The sequence below is a fragment of the Schistocerca piceifrons genome, chromosome 3, assembly GCF_021461385.2.
Source record: "Schistocerca piceifrons isolate TAMUIC-IGC-003096 chromosome 3, iqSchPice1.1, whole genome shotgun sequence".
Taxonomy (NCBI): domain Eukaryota; kingdom Metazoa; phylum Arthropoda; class Insecta; order Orthoptera; family Acrididae; genus Schistocerca; species Schistocerca piceifrons.
Window position 1 is genome coordinate 707,013,529 of NC_060140.1, and position 16,509 is coordinate 707,030,037.

At 40.0% G+C, this 16,509-nt stretch overlaps 1 protein-coding gene across 1 annotated transcript in view; it reads right to left on the bottom strand.

The window, feature by feature from the left end:
- The window catches only part of LOC124788209 (SH3 domain-binding protein 5 homolog), a 102,068-nt gene that overhangs the window by 65,751 nt on the left and 19,808 nt on the right, over positions 1-16,509 (bottom strand). Inside the window, exons 3-6 of the mRNA XM_047255387.1 lie at positions 14,063-14,240; positions 2,452-2,570; positions 2,289-2,372; positions 664-789 (exon numbers count right to left, since the gene is read on the bottom strand). Of these exons, the coding sequence (XP_047111343.1) occupies positions 664-789; positions 2,289-2,372; positions 2,452-2,570; positions 14,063-14,240 (507 nt within the window). The remainder of the gene's footprint in view (positions 1-663; positions 790-2,288; positions 2,373-2,451; positions 2,571-14,062; positions 14,241-16,509) is intronic.

Here is a 16,509-nt window from a genome sequence, read left to right on the forward strand (position 1 = left end):
TATTTATTGTAAATATTTTAAGATAACTATTTAAACCTAGACTGCTGAAAGATGAACTGTTCACAAACCTCTCACTTGCCCCATATAAAAATGAAGCCTTAGTATTGTTGTCAGCTTTTTCAACTAGAATGCAGACAACTACAGAGCAATGTCACGTGAAGAGTGGCGAAAAAGTCAAGATTAGGCCACTGCCTGTGAAAAAGCAATGATCTAATATAAATACAAGACTTCCAATGCTCATACCAGTTCACCTCTAGCAACTTATGACAGCTATTTGTTACATGTAAGATTTAGGATATAATTCTATCTTTGTTATCTTAACTGAAGTGACCTTCCTACAATCACATCTCTTGTGATCATATCTTGAAATTTTTGTCTGTTTCACCTGCTGTCCTATTCAACAAATTAGTTTGTAACCATTAAACTCCACAAAGTACATTAGTTCTTTATCACATTACATTTTTGATGCCCATTACATTTATTTTTGGAACATATCTCCTTCATATATCTAAATCGGAAACCTAAGCTCAAAATTTATAAACTGATTACAGATGCCATGGCACATCACACTATGGGTGACTACAAAAATTAATATTAATAACTGTCTCCACTAAAATGTAGATGACAATGAATAAGAATATGTCAAGTAGTTAATCTACTTACTGCTTTTTGTAAATTCTCCACACGACACTTTTGAGTGGCCAACTGCTCCTGGCATAAAGTTTTTTCTTCGAAATATGGCCTTGAACGAGTAATGCTTCTTCTCAGCCTTTGTTCTAGTTCTTGGACCTAGAAGAAAAGAATGCAGAAATTCACAATAGATTTTAATTAACACATACTACACAAGCAATGGGAAAGGTTATGAAGTTAGAACTTCCATAATATGCTCGTTAGTTAGTACGACACCTCAGAACTTGCCCCCCAACCCTATGATTCCGACATATGTGTGTGTTGCTCCATACACATTGCATCCTATTACACATTACAGTCCCACTTTCTTAACATATATAGTCATGGTAAGGGTGAGGCAGAGAATATGTAGGGAATACGTATAATGGGTTGATGTGCAGATCAGCCTCGGTTTGTGTTTCAAGTGGTTTTCCCACATCCCACTGAGTGAATACCAGGTTAGTTTCCATGTTCTGCCTCAGATACACACTACACAAACATATAGAACACTTTCTCACTCAGACATGTATACAGACTTTATTCTCTACACAGACATATTGGGCACACTGCTGCTGCGCTGGGGGGGGGGGGGGGGGGGGGTTGAACAGGTGACCAAAATCTTCATGGCTGGACACATTTTAGCCCTGCTCCTTATGACTGAGTCCAGTGCCCTAACCACCGTGCCATTTAACTTGATTACTTCTAACAGCAGTGCTTCAAAACTCCATGGATGGAAACTTGTTCTCCAATATTCATTTTACTCTTGGCATTCACTCTATCTCCATTTCCATTAGTTTCATGTTTCTTTGTTTCTCTTTTCATTTCCACAGCCTTCTTCGATCCACCTTTTCACATTACATTCTGCATCCCATCTGTCAACTTTGGCTTCCGTTTTCAATATATTTTCCTTTATTATTTTTTCTCCTTTCCCCATCCAGTCTTCCACTTCTCTACTATTCCCAACGAAATATTACTGATTTCAGAATTTAATATGATGCCTGACTGCAGTGGTAAAATTGCTGACTACTGAGATCACTCCCAATGAACTGTTATGTAGCAAAGAATTTTACAGAAGAAACACAACAGTCATTAGATGTACACAGTTACTACCACAAATATTGTTTGATGCATGCCGGAGAAAGATAGTTTTCTAATTAAGTTGTCATACTTCACTGGTGAGTGGGTGCCAAGCATTATTGAAGATAATCAAATGGTCTTCTTTCATAGAGTTTGGGACAAGCAGACATTGCCTCCTGTCAAAATTGTGAAAGTGCAAAACAAGGCACTGAGACACCTTCTGCATTCTTTCCAATTCCCAAGTACAGTTTTGCAACTACATAATTGATTTTGTAAATGATCCTATGACTAAATAATAATGTCTGGTTGTTACATGTCACGTACCCTTGTCCCGTGTACTGCCTACGATTTCATGCCAATAACCACACCATTGTCTTGTATTGCACTTCTCTGACCTATCATGGGACTTCGACTGCCTATGTATCATTCACTCTTATAACTTTTAGGAAAGTTTCACAGCTACCAAAATTTCTTTACATTGTGCACAAAATTTTATGACAAGAAAAGAATTTTTCTTTCTTTTCTTCTCCCTGACTTCTCACCTTCTGTTCTGCTGCGTTGAAGAGTGCTGCCCTCCTCTGGTGTTCACGGCCGCTCTCTGCTTTTTGTGTTTCTGCCTCCATAACCTACAAAATATTAGAGAATGCTTGCCTGTAATATTCCTGATTAAAGTCACATACAAAAAATATATTTATTTCTTTTTACCTTGATAGTTGCATGATTCAACATCTCTTGCCAAGCATTATCAAACTGCCATTCATGCTGTTTACTCAGAAACCTCTGTTCGGCAAGTGCCACTGTTTCTTTTGCAGCTTGGTGTATTTCTGCCAAACCATAATAGGGCAATTAGATACAACCCACTTAAGTGAAAGACTATAAATAGTTGGTAGATGCCTGTAATACAATACACTATAAGCAATTTGTCACAGGATACAGCAATACTTATTGAAATCAGTTGTCACAACTGGTTACTAATTTGAAAACCAAATGCTGATCTATGACTATTAAAAAAAGAATGTATAAGCTTATTGGTTGTTATACATCCAATGAGGTGAGACTATGGCAAAACTTATGAACTTGCCCCTGGAGCTTATGGGAATATTTTGCCAGTCCCTGGTTGAGGCAAGACCATATGACCATTTGAAGAGACGATTTAAGGCTTAGGGTCCCCACTGAGGTGATAAAACTCTCCTGTGTGCCCTATTTGGTTGCCATCAGTTTTTACCTCACTTGATTTAGTAGTTACTAAAATGCAATGCACCAGATCTGGACATTAATAAAAAGTAGTACAACCATCATATGGAAAAGGCATAACTGTAAACATCACAACTTCTGGAACTGAAGTCATTACTTATTTCCACACGTATACAAACAATAGTGAAAAAAATTGGAATTCTGGGTGGCAAATTCTACATTCTCAGATGGAACTTTGCTTTTATCAGTCTTCTGTGCCTGCACTGAAACAATGAGTTCAGGTTTACATTTTTCACTGTTAAGGTCAATCAGCCGAACTGAATGTGCTTGTATATTTGCAAGTTGTTCTAACTTCAGAATGTGACACAGCTCCCTTAAACATTCCTATCCACCAAAAATTATTCCAAACATAGTGATTTTCACAAGTGTGGACTAAGGTTTCTAGAAAAGAATATGTGACTCTTGCTGCTGTATGAGTTAACTGCATAATGTTCCACTATTGTGATCACTTCTTTAAGATCTTCACCAGAATCAAAGCAATGGAAAAAGCACTCTTTCGTGTGCATGAGGATATGGAAATCACTTTGAGTTTAGTATGGGCTTCTAGTGGCAACTTCTGCCACCAAATGTAACAGCAACACCAAATGTAGTGGGACAAGGTAGAAGGCACCGTATTAAGACTCGTCCGAGCTTTCCAAGTGATTTATTGTTTCCAACTACAGTGCCCCCCATTCCTCTCGGTCTGCATCACCGGGTCCTGCAATGCTGAGGACATCACTTCGCTGTCTGTGAAATGGCTTGGTGCATAATGGCTGCCACAGCGACCTGTGCACGCACTGCTGTGTGTTGGCCTTCTATGGCAACGGAGTTGCGGCATCGTCAGGATGCGCTAGCAGCTGACTCAGAGCGGCCTTTGCCTCGCGCCCCCTCGCCGGCATGGCTAAGAACGCAGCGACAACGAGCACCCGTGATCTGGCGTCCAAATCTGCAGCCCTCGCCCTGGATGTCTCTGGTGTGTGTGTTGGGAGCCAAGATGACTGCCTGCAGTAGCGAGCCATGGAGTGGCCCGTCACTGGCTGGTTATGGACCCCGCGTCGGCCTCAGAGGGTTGAACCAGTGACCCGCTGGGGACCGGAATGCTGGCGCCCCATCTGCTGCTGTGTGTAGCCGGTGGTGTGACACGCCCCGCCATCCAGTGCTGTGTGTAGCTGGTGGTGTGACACGCCCCGCCGTCCAGTAGACCTGCCACACTTGAATGCCCCGCGTTGGCCTCAGAAGGTCGAACCAGCGACCCGCAGTGGACTGGAACGCTGGCACCCCATCTGCTGCTGCATGTAGCCTGTGATGTGACACGCCCTGCCGTCCAGGAGAGCTGTCACACTTGAATGCTTTGTTAGTGAACTGGCATCTATTTATATGCAGCTGTGCGCCTCTGTTTTGCTAACGCGCCGCTCCGTGTCACACAGTCATAACACCTAGGTAGGCCAGTGGGCACCTTCTGCCTGTAACTTGCGCCATGCAAACCACTGTGTTCACTCTTTTCACGTGGTCTACGGCCCTATGGCCTCCATTCTACTTCGCAACCACTGGTAGCGTAACTTACTGTCAACAGGCCTGCGCCTGGCTGTAACTTGTGTGCTCCGAAATATTGCACCAAAACTGACTTTTCCTATCCCAAATGGTAGTGCCGCTACAGGTCTCCAGGGCAAATGTTCAATAAATCCCATGTGAACTAATGCCAACAATTCTTGCGTTTGCTGGGCAGTGTGTAGCCATGCATGATTGTGTAAAACATGACACTGTAATCAAGAGATTGTGTCACTTGTTTACAATAGCTCATACTCAGGTTTTTTAATGCCTCACAGTACACTTCAGACATATATATAGTCTGACATGTCCCCACATTCTTTTTTGTGACTGCTGTTCTGTCACTGCATTAGCATAGGAAACCAGATTTTGTCAGCACTTAAAATTATTCTGTCCCGTAGTCTTTCTCCTTCTTCGCCACAATGAAAATGAAGTCCAGAGAAGCACTTATCAACTGACTTTTGTGGTCTCCGAAATAAATTTTGAAACCCCCAACTGACACAGAACTTGTGTCATGAAATAGTTTAGTCGCAATCTCATGAGAGACACACTGAAAAATCTAGGGAAGATGCCTGACAGTTGACATACTGTAAAAATTTGGTTTTCAGTTCATTCCTGATTACTGACAGATGGGCTCTTCTGTCATGAACATACATCATTCCACTCTCCAATGAATATCATCATTGATGTACATCTTCATTCATAAAATTTAGTTCACAAATTATGCATAGAGATTTGCTGCCACTAAAAATCATATTACAGAATAAATTTCTCATTTTGCAGGATTTTCAATTGAACACTCATTTTGAACAAGAAGCAATGTGGATTTTCACTACCATAGTGTAATGTAGCAGAACAGCATAACATTTAATGGGAACTATGATCAGGTTACTACTATTCAATACTATTCAATGAACTGTGGGTGAAGGCCGATCAACAGGGATTTACATGCATTAAACGAAAGTAATAGTGCATTGAGAATGGCTAGCTCCTAGCCAAAATCTAGATCTGCATAATAAAATTTAAAAAGGACTACCGATTGCTGCAATCTATAATTTACAAGAAAACTGATTCATCGAACACATTTCCTTCACTTAAACTCTTACGCCACTGATGCACTGAGAAAATAAACTACTGACTTATTTGATTGTAATTTGTATGAGAATGTATTTATATTAAATTAAAAAGATCATCAAGTCATGCACATTATAGAGTAAGTACAAGCACCATACATCTTGACACATGTGATTTACATCAACTTGGGTGATAATTTTGTTTTAAAGGAAGGTCTGCCTTGTTATCTGTGGACTTTCTGACTGTTCCTACCATAATGCAAATTATGATGTACTTATCCTACAAAATACTGAGTATATGATCACAAAGCTACAAAAATATTAATATTACCGTTTACTGTCAAACTTATTATATGAAATGAAAAATACCCATCTTGAAATAGAAAGTTTTCCCGTTGTTGGTTCCTCCAATCTTAGCTAATTCCAATGGAAATTCGAATTTCTTGCTGATTGTGAGCAGTTGCCTTATCCATTTCAGCTATCCACACACACTCCCCGGCCCCATCCAAACCTCCGTATGTCACTGTCCACTTCTTTATATCATAGTCCTTTGTTCCTTTAAGCTCACAACATTGCTTGATTCCTGCTCAGTGAGACTGACAGAACCATAAGGAATCGAGACCATTTTTATCACTTTTTATCACTGTATACCCAATCTTGACTTATGATACAAATGATTTCATGATCAGCAGCTGTATGAAATAGTATTCCAAATTATTTGCTGAATGCAAATATCATGACCTCAACTGCAATGGATCTAGATATTTTACCTAACTGTGACAAATGAAAATCTGAGCCAGACCAGGACTTTGCATCGGACTAGGAAGCAGCCACGGATAGCCAAACTGTTTAAGGTTTCACTCATACATTCAAGTCCTCATTCAGCACAAATGTTCATGTCACAACTGGGTACTACTACTATACCCTGCAGCTGATGGCATGAAATTCGCATTCAGTGAATAATTTGCAATAATAATACCTTTAATTAGTACTTTATCTTATAAACTTTGGCTCCACATACACTGTATGCATCCCCAATGTTAGAACAAAATATTCTAGTTAGTAATAATCTGTATGTATGACTAAGTTTTGCCATATACCTGTACTAGTTAATAATATGATTACCTAAGAAATTTGACTTAATTGTATGACACTTAAAGCTTTATTGTGCATCAATCATTTAAAACTTTACATACTTTTTATAATTGTGTCCTGACTGAATTGCTAGTACTGGAGACTGTGTGTTAATTCAGAGAAAGACAAAGCATTTGAATAGAATGGAGAAGTGGGACACCATGTGGTGATGATTCAAATGCAAACATTTCACTGTGCTTGTGAATTTGTGGAGTGGAGAAAGGACATGCAAAAACGCATTTATGAAAAAGAAATAATGATGAATGATCCATGTAATGACAATATGTTAAAACTGTTCTGTGTATATTTATGTAACGTGATTACAATTTACCGTTACTTTGTTTCACAAACAGACACAGACACTTTTACCGTGTTGAGTAACACCTATCCTATTCTGGTGCGTGCATGGCTTAACAAAAGGCTTGCCCACAATTCTTATGTGCGATACTTTGTGTGTGTGTGTGTGTGTGTGTGTGTGTGTGTGTGTTAGCTGAATAGCTCAACATTTAGTGGAAAATATGATTCTGACAATAATGAAGAATGTGACACAATGTCGCGAAGTTTATGCGATCTTATATACATAAGAGAGCTTGTACTGTAACATTGGATTACTGTATTGATGAAATTAGTCCAACGAAACACACTGAGACCAAATTAAGATGAGCTGTAAGGATACTGACCAACAAACTAAAAATATGTAAGAATCAATGTAAATGAAAGTCCAATCTATCATTCACAAAACTGGCACAGTAACTACAATTCAGGTACCTAAAGACGATTCAGCCAACTAAAGTCACAGAATCTAAGTTGGTAGCAAAAACTAATCTGTACTTATAAAATTGTCAACGAAAATGATTAGAACATTACTGTGGATACATTGTCCGTGTAATTTTATTTTATGAGTATTGCAATATCTGAACATCCTACCTGGTTCAGAAACATTGTTGTTGTTGTTGTTGTGGTCTTCAGTCCTGAGACTGGTTTGATGCAGCTCTCCATGCTACTCTATCCTGTGCAAGCTTTGTCATCTCCCAGTACCTACTGCAACCTACATCCTTCTGAATCTGCTTAGTGTATTCATCTCTTGGTCTCCCTCTACGATTTTTACCCTCCACGCTGCCCTCCAATACTAAATTGGTGATCCCTTGATGCCTCAGAACATGTCCTACCAACCGATCCCTTCTTCTGGTCAAGTTGTGCCACAAACTTCTCTTCTCCCCAATCCTATTCAATACTTCCTCATTAGTTATGTGACCTACCCATCTAATCTTCAGCATTCTTCTGTAGCACCACATTTCGAAAGCTTCTATTCTCTTCTTGTCCAAACTATTTATCGTCCATGTTTCACTTCCATACATGGCTACACTCCAGACAAATACTTTCAGAAATGACTTCCTGACACTTAAATCAATACTGGATGTTAACAAATTTCTCTTCTTCAGAAACGCTTTCCTTGCCATTGCCAGCCTACATTTTATATCCTCTCTACTTCGACCATCATCAGTTATTTTGCTCCCCAAATAGCAAAACTCCTTTACTACTTTAAGTGCCTCATTTCCTAATCTAATTCCCTCAGCATCACCCGACTTAATTAGACTACATTCCATTATCCTTGTTTTGCTTTTGTTGATGTTCATCTTATATCCTCCTTTCAAGACACTGTCCATTCCATTCAACTGCTCTTCCAAGTCCTTTGCTGTCTCTGACAGAATCACAATGTCATCGGCGAACCTCAAAGTTTTTATTTCTTCCCCGTGAATTTTAATACCTACTCTGAACTTTTCTTTTGTTTCCTTTACTGCTTGCTCAATATACAGATTGAACAACATCGGGGAGAGGCTACAACCCTGTCTTACTCCCTTCCCAACCACTGCTTCCCTTTCATGCCCCTCGACTTTTATAACTGCCATCTGGTTTCTGTACAAATTGTAAATAGCCTTTCGCTCCCTGTATTTTACCCCTGCCACCTTTAGAATTTGAAAGAGAGTATTCCAGTCAACATTGTCAAAAGCTTTCTCTAAGTCTACAAATGCTAGAAACGTAGGTTTGCCTTTCCTTAATCTTTCTTCTAAGATAAGTCGTAAGGTCAGTATTGCCTCACGTGTTCCAGTGTTTCTACGGAATCCAAACTGATCTTCCCCGAGGTTGGCTTCTACTAGTTTTTCCATTCGTCTGTAAGGAATTCGTGTTAGTATTTTGCAGCTGTGACTTATTAAGCTGATAGTTCGGTAATTTTCACATCTGTCAACACCTGCTTTCTTTGGGATTGGAATTATTATATTCTTCTTGAAGTCTGAGGGTATTTCGCCTGTTTCATACATCTTGCTCACCAGATGGTAGAGTTTTGTCAGGACTGGCTCTCCCACGGCCGTCAGTAGTTCCAATGGAATATTCTCTACTCCGGGGGCCTTGTTTCGACTCAGGTCTTTCAGTGCTCTGTCAAATTCTTCACGCAGTATCATATCTCCCATTTCATCTTCATCTACATCCTCTTCCATTTCCATAATATTGTCCTCAAGTACATTGCCCTTGTACAGACCCTCTATATACTCTTCCACCTTTCTGCTTTTCCTTCTTTGCTTAGAACTGGGTTTCCATCTGAGCTCTTGATATTCATACAAGTGGTTCTCTTATCTCCAAAGGTCTCTTTAATTTTCCTGTAGGCAGTATCTATCTTACCCCTAGTGAGATAGGCCTCTACATCCTTACATTTGTCCTCTAGCCATCCCTGCTTAGCCATTTTGCACTTCCTGTCGATCTCATTTTTGAGACGTTTGAATTCCTTTTTGCCTGTTTCACTTACTGCATTTTTATATTTTCTCCTTTCATCAATTAAATTCAATATTTCTTCTGTTACCCAAGGATTTCTACTAGCCCTCGTCTTTTTACCTACTTGATCCTCTGCTGCCTTCACTACTTCATCCCTCAAAGCTACCCATTCTTCTTCTACTGTATTTATTTCCCCCATTCCTGTCAATTGCTCCCTTATACTCTCCCTGAATCTCTGTACAACCTCTGGTTCTTTTACTTTATCCAGGTCCCATCTCCTTAAATTCCTACCTTTTTGCAGTTTCTTCAGTTTTAATCTACAGGTCATAACCAATAGATTGTGGTCAGAGTCCACATCTGCCCCTGGAAATGTCTTACAATTTAAAACCTGGTTCCTAAATCTCTGTCTTACCATTATATAATCTATCTGATACCTTTTAGTATCTCCATTGTAGAGAATTGTAAAGCCAAATTTTATAATCAACTTTGTAAAAGCAATGAAATCTTAATTATAAATTCAATCAACTTCAATTTAAACAACGCAGGATGTAATTTCGTGATTGTTAAAAGCTATGTACAGAAAAGTGGCAGTTGCTGTGCAGTCAGTCCTAGGCACCAAACCTGTGTCAGTTTTTATCTGTTTGTGACACAATAAAACAAGTTTTTAATGCATTTTGACTATTGCAGCTTCATTATTTATTTGATTCACAGGCACCTAATGTATTTGAAGTGGATCCATTTATTATTTCAGATGGAAGATAACCAACGAAAATGAGTTACACATCTGATTGAAGATGACCGATAATCAACAAATTAAGTAGTCGAATTTTAGCCACAAAAGCTGGTTATGTTTTAGCAGCCCTTAAGCACAGTAATCTACTGTGTGAACCAGAGTAATGACTGTTCTATTTTCCCCACTACTTCCCACATTACATGAAAACGGAAATTACTTTCTAAATGATGATGTGTTCTTCAGTACAAAGGCTGGTTTAATGTAGCTCTCCACATTAATCTTTGCTGTGTAAGTCTCTTCAGCTTTGCATAATCATGCACCCTAAATCCATTTGAAAATGATTACTGTATCCAATCCCTGGTCTTCCTCCACAATTTTTACCTCCATACTTAGCTCCATTACCAAACTGACAATTCTTTGAGACCCCATTCAGTTTGTCAAGTTGTAAAATAATCTCCTTCTCTGCAATTTGATTCGGCATCTCTTCTTTAGTTATCCACTATACCCATGTAATTTTCAGCATTTTTCTTTAGCAAATTTCAAACGCTTGTATTCTCTTCTGGCCTGAATTGTTTGTTGTTTACCCTTCACTTCTGCATGAAAGGCAAATACCTTACGAAAAGACTGCCTGATGGTTAAATTTCTATCCATTGCAAACAAATTTCTCTTTTTCAGAAATGCTTTTCTTACAATTGCCAGTTTGTACTTTATACCCTCTCTACTTTGGCCATAGTTATTTTGCTGCCCAGCTACCAAAATTTATTTAACTACTTCTAGTTTCTCATTCTCTAATCTAATTCCTTCAGCATCACAGATTTAATTTGACTAAATTCCAATACCCCAGTTTTATTTTTGTTGTTTTTCATCCCAACCTCTTTTGAAGACACAATGCACTCAAACTGCTCTAGAAGAAGAACATATTGCATATAAATACACTTACTTCCACTCATACTGTACACTCACTAAGATACTGACACACGCGACATCAACACTACTAACTAACTTCAATGAGGGCGATGAAGTACCATAGTGGAACCATAAAATGTAGTTTATCTGTAAATGTGCAATCATTAATTGGTTTGACCACCTATCTTGCAGGACTCCTCTATGGAGACTTTCCGCAAAAGTGAGCTGTCTCTGTTATTGGACGCAGTTTGTTTTGCCTCAAAACAATTTGATGTTTCTGAGTGGCATTTGTGTCTGCTACTCATTGTGTACTACATCACCTACTGGCATTCTGTACCCAATGGATCAGAAGGCTAGAACACATTCGTTGGCCACCGGGTCACTACATATTTTTTCATTTGAATTTTGCCTGTAAATGTGGATGAAAAGAAAATCCAAAGAGAAAGAGTATAAACAAAAGCTAACTAACAGTGCTATCCTCCCCTGAAAAATATGTAATGCTGCTAAAACTGCTGCATAGTGTACTGAAATTGAAGGTGGGATTTTTTAAAATTTAATATATTTTTAAATTATTTATTCCTTTTTGCCTGCTTAATTTGTTGCATTTTTATATTTTCTCCTTTCATCAATTAAATTCAATATATCCTGTGTTATCCATGTATTTCTACTCGGCCATGTCTTTTTCCTTATTTATCACCTGCTTTATTATTTCCATCTCTCAAAGCTACCCATTTGTCTTCTATTCCCTTCTCGTTTCAGTCAAGTGTTGCCTGGTGCGCTCTGTCAACAATCTCTAGTTCTTTCAAATTATCCAGGTCTAATCTCGTTAATTTCCTACCTTTCTGCAGTTTCTTGAATTTCAATCTACAGATCACAGCCAATAAATTATGGTTAGAATCCACATCTCCCATTGGAAATATCTTACAGTTAAAAATATGGTTCTGAAATTTCAGCTCACCACTGTGTAATCAACCCAGAACTGTCACGGTCTCAAAGTCCACATATACAACCTTTTTACACTATTCTTAAACTAAGTGTTCGATCTATTAAATAATGTTCTGTACAAAAGTCTATCAGGTGGCTTCCTCTGTTATCACTTTTCACTAGTCCATATTCTGCTATTTTGTCTCCTCTGCATTTTTCTATATCAAATTTCAGTCTCTCGTCACAAATTTTCCACTCCACTACTTATCTAAATTATTTCTTTTATCTCGTGATACGTTCTTTCAATCCCTTCATCATCCACGGAAATGGCTGACCAACTTGTACTCCTGTGGTGGGTGTTTGCTTCATGTCTATATCTTGGCTATCAAAATATCCTATTCTCATAGCAGCTTACCCACATTCCTATTGTCTTCACTTAAAACTTCCGGGCTGATAGGCCGTGGTCGAAGTATAAAACTCTCCCCTGACGTTTCGTCTCCGACTGCGAGACACATTCTCGGAGGTACAGCGGCAAACTGTTCACCTGAAAGTTTTAAGTGAAGATAATACCGGCTGTGAAAGCTTACATTGTATGTTCCTACTGTCTTATTTATTATTAGACCTACTCCCACATTACCCCTTCTTGACTTTGTATTTATAAACCAGTATTCACCGCACCAGAAGTCTCGTATGTGGTGAGCAACCAGAGAGGGAAATCTAAGGATTGAGGAATTTTTCTTTCAAAATTTTAGTACCCTATGTTTCACGATTCCAGTATTGCGTTCTGTGATGAGACAGTGACTGGACCTCGCAGGTGTATACCGAATGTTATCTGATGCACCCCTGCCCATGCCTGGTTCACATGGGTAATGTTCCCATTGCATGTACTGCTGACAGTGGATGCTTTTCAAGGCATTGCTGACAATAGGATGTTTTGGGGTAACACCCTGCGAGCAAATAGGAAAGCGTCATGTGAAGGATGCAGAATGGGCCACCTGGAGGCATCCAGAACACAAGTTCTTCACTCTATTGTCGACCAGCTCTCCACCCAGTTAAATGTGTATACTAGCTCCTTTGTTAGGGCACCATGCTCTCAATCTGCAGCAGCCCCCGACACTGTAGCTCATCTCTTTTGTTGTATCCCTTAGTAATAAAGCTAGGAGCAATATAAACTCCAAATGTGGCACTGAAGCTCTTGTCATGTTTTTCATTCTCAGAAATTCCCTAGCTCACCCAAGCACTCACATCCTACCTCCATCCTCACTCACCCTTCTCTGCTCAGTCCTGTTCTTCTTGTCACTACACTCACTTATTCGCATTATATCTACCTAATTTCAATCTATCAATTTTCCTTTTTGAACTCTCTACACAACCTACCCAATTAAGGGATCTAACATTCCACACTCCAACCTGTTTTGTATTTGCTGATTGTGATATCCTCCTGAGTAATCTCCACATGGAGATCCGAATGGGGGACTATATTACCTTCAGAATATTTTACCCATCAGGATGCTATCACCTTTTACCCATACAAAAGGTCTGTATGCCATAAGGAAAAATAACAGCTGGAGTTTCCCCTCCCTTTCCAGTCATTTGCAGTACCAGCGCAGCAAGATCATGTTGGCTAAATTTACATGCCCACATCAGTCAATCATCCAGACTGTTCCCCTGCAACTACTGCAAAATATGCTGTCATTCTCCAGCAACCATGTGTTTATCTAACCTCTCCACAGTTCAGTCTCCGTTGTGGTTGCACCTATGGTATGGCTATCTGTGTTGAAGTACTCAAGCCATTCCCCCATGGCAAAGTGCATCTGGTGTGTGTGTGTGTGTGTGTGTGTGTGTGTGTGTGTGTGTGTAATTATTTCGATTGACTCTACAGGTTGTTACTTCTTTTCCTCCAAGCAAGTTCTTGCCATGAACATGATATTTTTTTTTAATGAAACCTGTAAGAAAAAAACGCAGTAAATGAACATTACAATCTCAACTACCTTACCATTAGCTCTTTGGAACTGGACAGCAGCTTTCTGACACTCCAGTTGTGCCTTCTTTGCAATTTCAAGAGCTTCATAGTATGGACGAGCACGCTCAATGCATGAGCCTAAATTTTTGGAAAGGAGTTTAAGGCGCCGTGTTGAATCATTGAGTAGCAATCTGAATGTGTTGTTGGCCTCCTGTAATAGAAACCACAAGAGTATTATCATTATGTAACATATTCACTGTTGTGGGAAAATGTGTAAAAAGTAATCAACAGAAGGGGGTAACGTGATATAATGCCATGCCAATGATTCCAAGCAGACTGCTGACAGTCCTTGTGACAGAACACACAAACTAAACTGCTGGACTGTAGAAAGATCCAGTGCATGTTTCATGCAGAGTTCTTATTCCTGTGGCTCTCCCTCCCCCTCACAAAAGGCATGCCACATTAATAAAAGACAATGCTGACAAACGTAATGCAGGAGCTTCGTCCCAGAAATGACAACTTTAACACAGAAATACAATCTAATAATGTTACAACTGACAACAGATGTATCTTTTCGAAAAATAAATTCACGAATAGAGAAGGTAATTAATAATCTGCCAGCCAATGCACCAAAGCTTTGCCTTTTTGGAATAAGTCATTTGTTGATAGTTAAATAACTGTGTGTTGTGGCACAGCTTGTGCATCAAGATGTTATTTTCTTGTTATGTGATAACTACTTCCGTCACCTCCATAACTGACCGGTCAGTGCGTGTCTGCCAGTCATGTGGAGGACATGAGTTCGATTTCCAGTATCTCAATTGGGAAGACTGGGACAGTGTGCAGCTGGTATTGTGGTATCAAATCAGGATCTATGGGCAGGAGAGAATTTATGTTGACCCCACACCCTCCATGATCCCACTGACACCGAATGATCTGACACAGGTGGAATGTGGAGTGGGTACAATCACAACAGCTCCTTTGGATCAATATCACTCTCGGCTGATTTTATGTATCTGACACACACTTCTGACTCTTGCTGTCTCTCTTCCTAATTGGAGCAAGTAGTTTAGGCTACACTCATTTCAGTTTTGTCTGCTGAGTGCCAACTAAACAATCACATGATATATGCTTTGTTCAACAATCAGTGAAACAAGATTGGGAGGGACTATGTTTCTGTGTTGTCCAGTATAGTGTAGTGGTTAGAACTACTACTAGATGTGATTAATTCTCATCTTCAGACAGTATTTATATTTGATCTTCACATGTTCTGGAAGATTCTGGCGCCTTCTTGATAATATGACTATTTTTATCTCATTCTGGAAAATTAAATGTTATGTACAAATACTAATGCTCTCTAGTCAAGAGACAATTTAGACCTGTGTCTGTTTTGTGTTGGGAACTTGTGTAATAGACCACTTTCAGTACCAAAATTTGTTATTACTGATGACTTAGCTCTCTGTTAACACCTTGTGTTGTGACAGTGCCACGAGATTTAAAAGTGCCGCTACGGCAGTACGCGAACACGGCGATAGAGGCGTTCCGCAGCTCGGCCGAGCGCGGGAGCGCCACCTGGCTTTGAACGGCGCCGGACGCATGTCACGGCACGGCAGTCGAATGACAGATACGGAGTTGTTAGCATGTAACCCGCTAGTGTTTCTACTTTTGTATATCCACACAATTAATTAGTGATTAAAGGTTATAACACTTATTTGGCGACGAGGTCGGATTTTTTTTTCCTGCATTGTGGAATTGTGTGTTCGTGTCGGGGCAGACATGGAACAGCTTATGCAAGCGCTCATTGAACAACAAACGCAGCTGACGGCTGCTATTCAGGCGTTGTCGACGTCGCTTACTCATCGTCTGTCTTCCTCTTCTCCGCCTCCGTTCCCTCCTTACGACGAGGCCGCTGAAGACTGGGCGGATTATGAGAAGCGTTTGCGGCAACACTTCTTGGCTTTCGGCGTTGTCGACGCTCCTATGTGTAAGTCGTTATTTCTATCTTGGATTTCCCAACGGATCTATCAGCTGCTATCTCAGTTAGCCCCTCTGCGGGAACCTGCCTCTCTGTCCTTCCAAGAAATGTGTGATTTATTGTCTACCTATTCCCGAAAAAACACCCACGTCGTTGCCGCCCGTGTGGCGTTCTACCGGTGTCGTAAACAGCCCCATCAATCCTACCGGGCTTGGGCGGCGGAACTACACGGTCTGAGTCGGAAATGTCAGTTTCTCACGGACACTCATCATGAGTCTTATGCTGATTCAATGGTTAGGGACGCTATTCTACGGCTTGCTCCTGATAAAGAAGTTCGGCAATGTGCCTTACAATTGCCAAACCCGTCGTTGTCGGAAGTTCTCAGCATCACTCAATCTTCTGAAGTGTCTCACGCTGCTGGCGCGCAAATAGACGCGTGGTGTGATGTAGGCGCTGTACACACCACTTTCGACGCGGACGATTTGCCCGTTTCACAGGGACATGACGA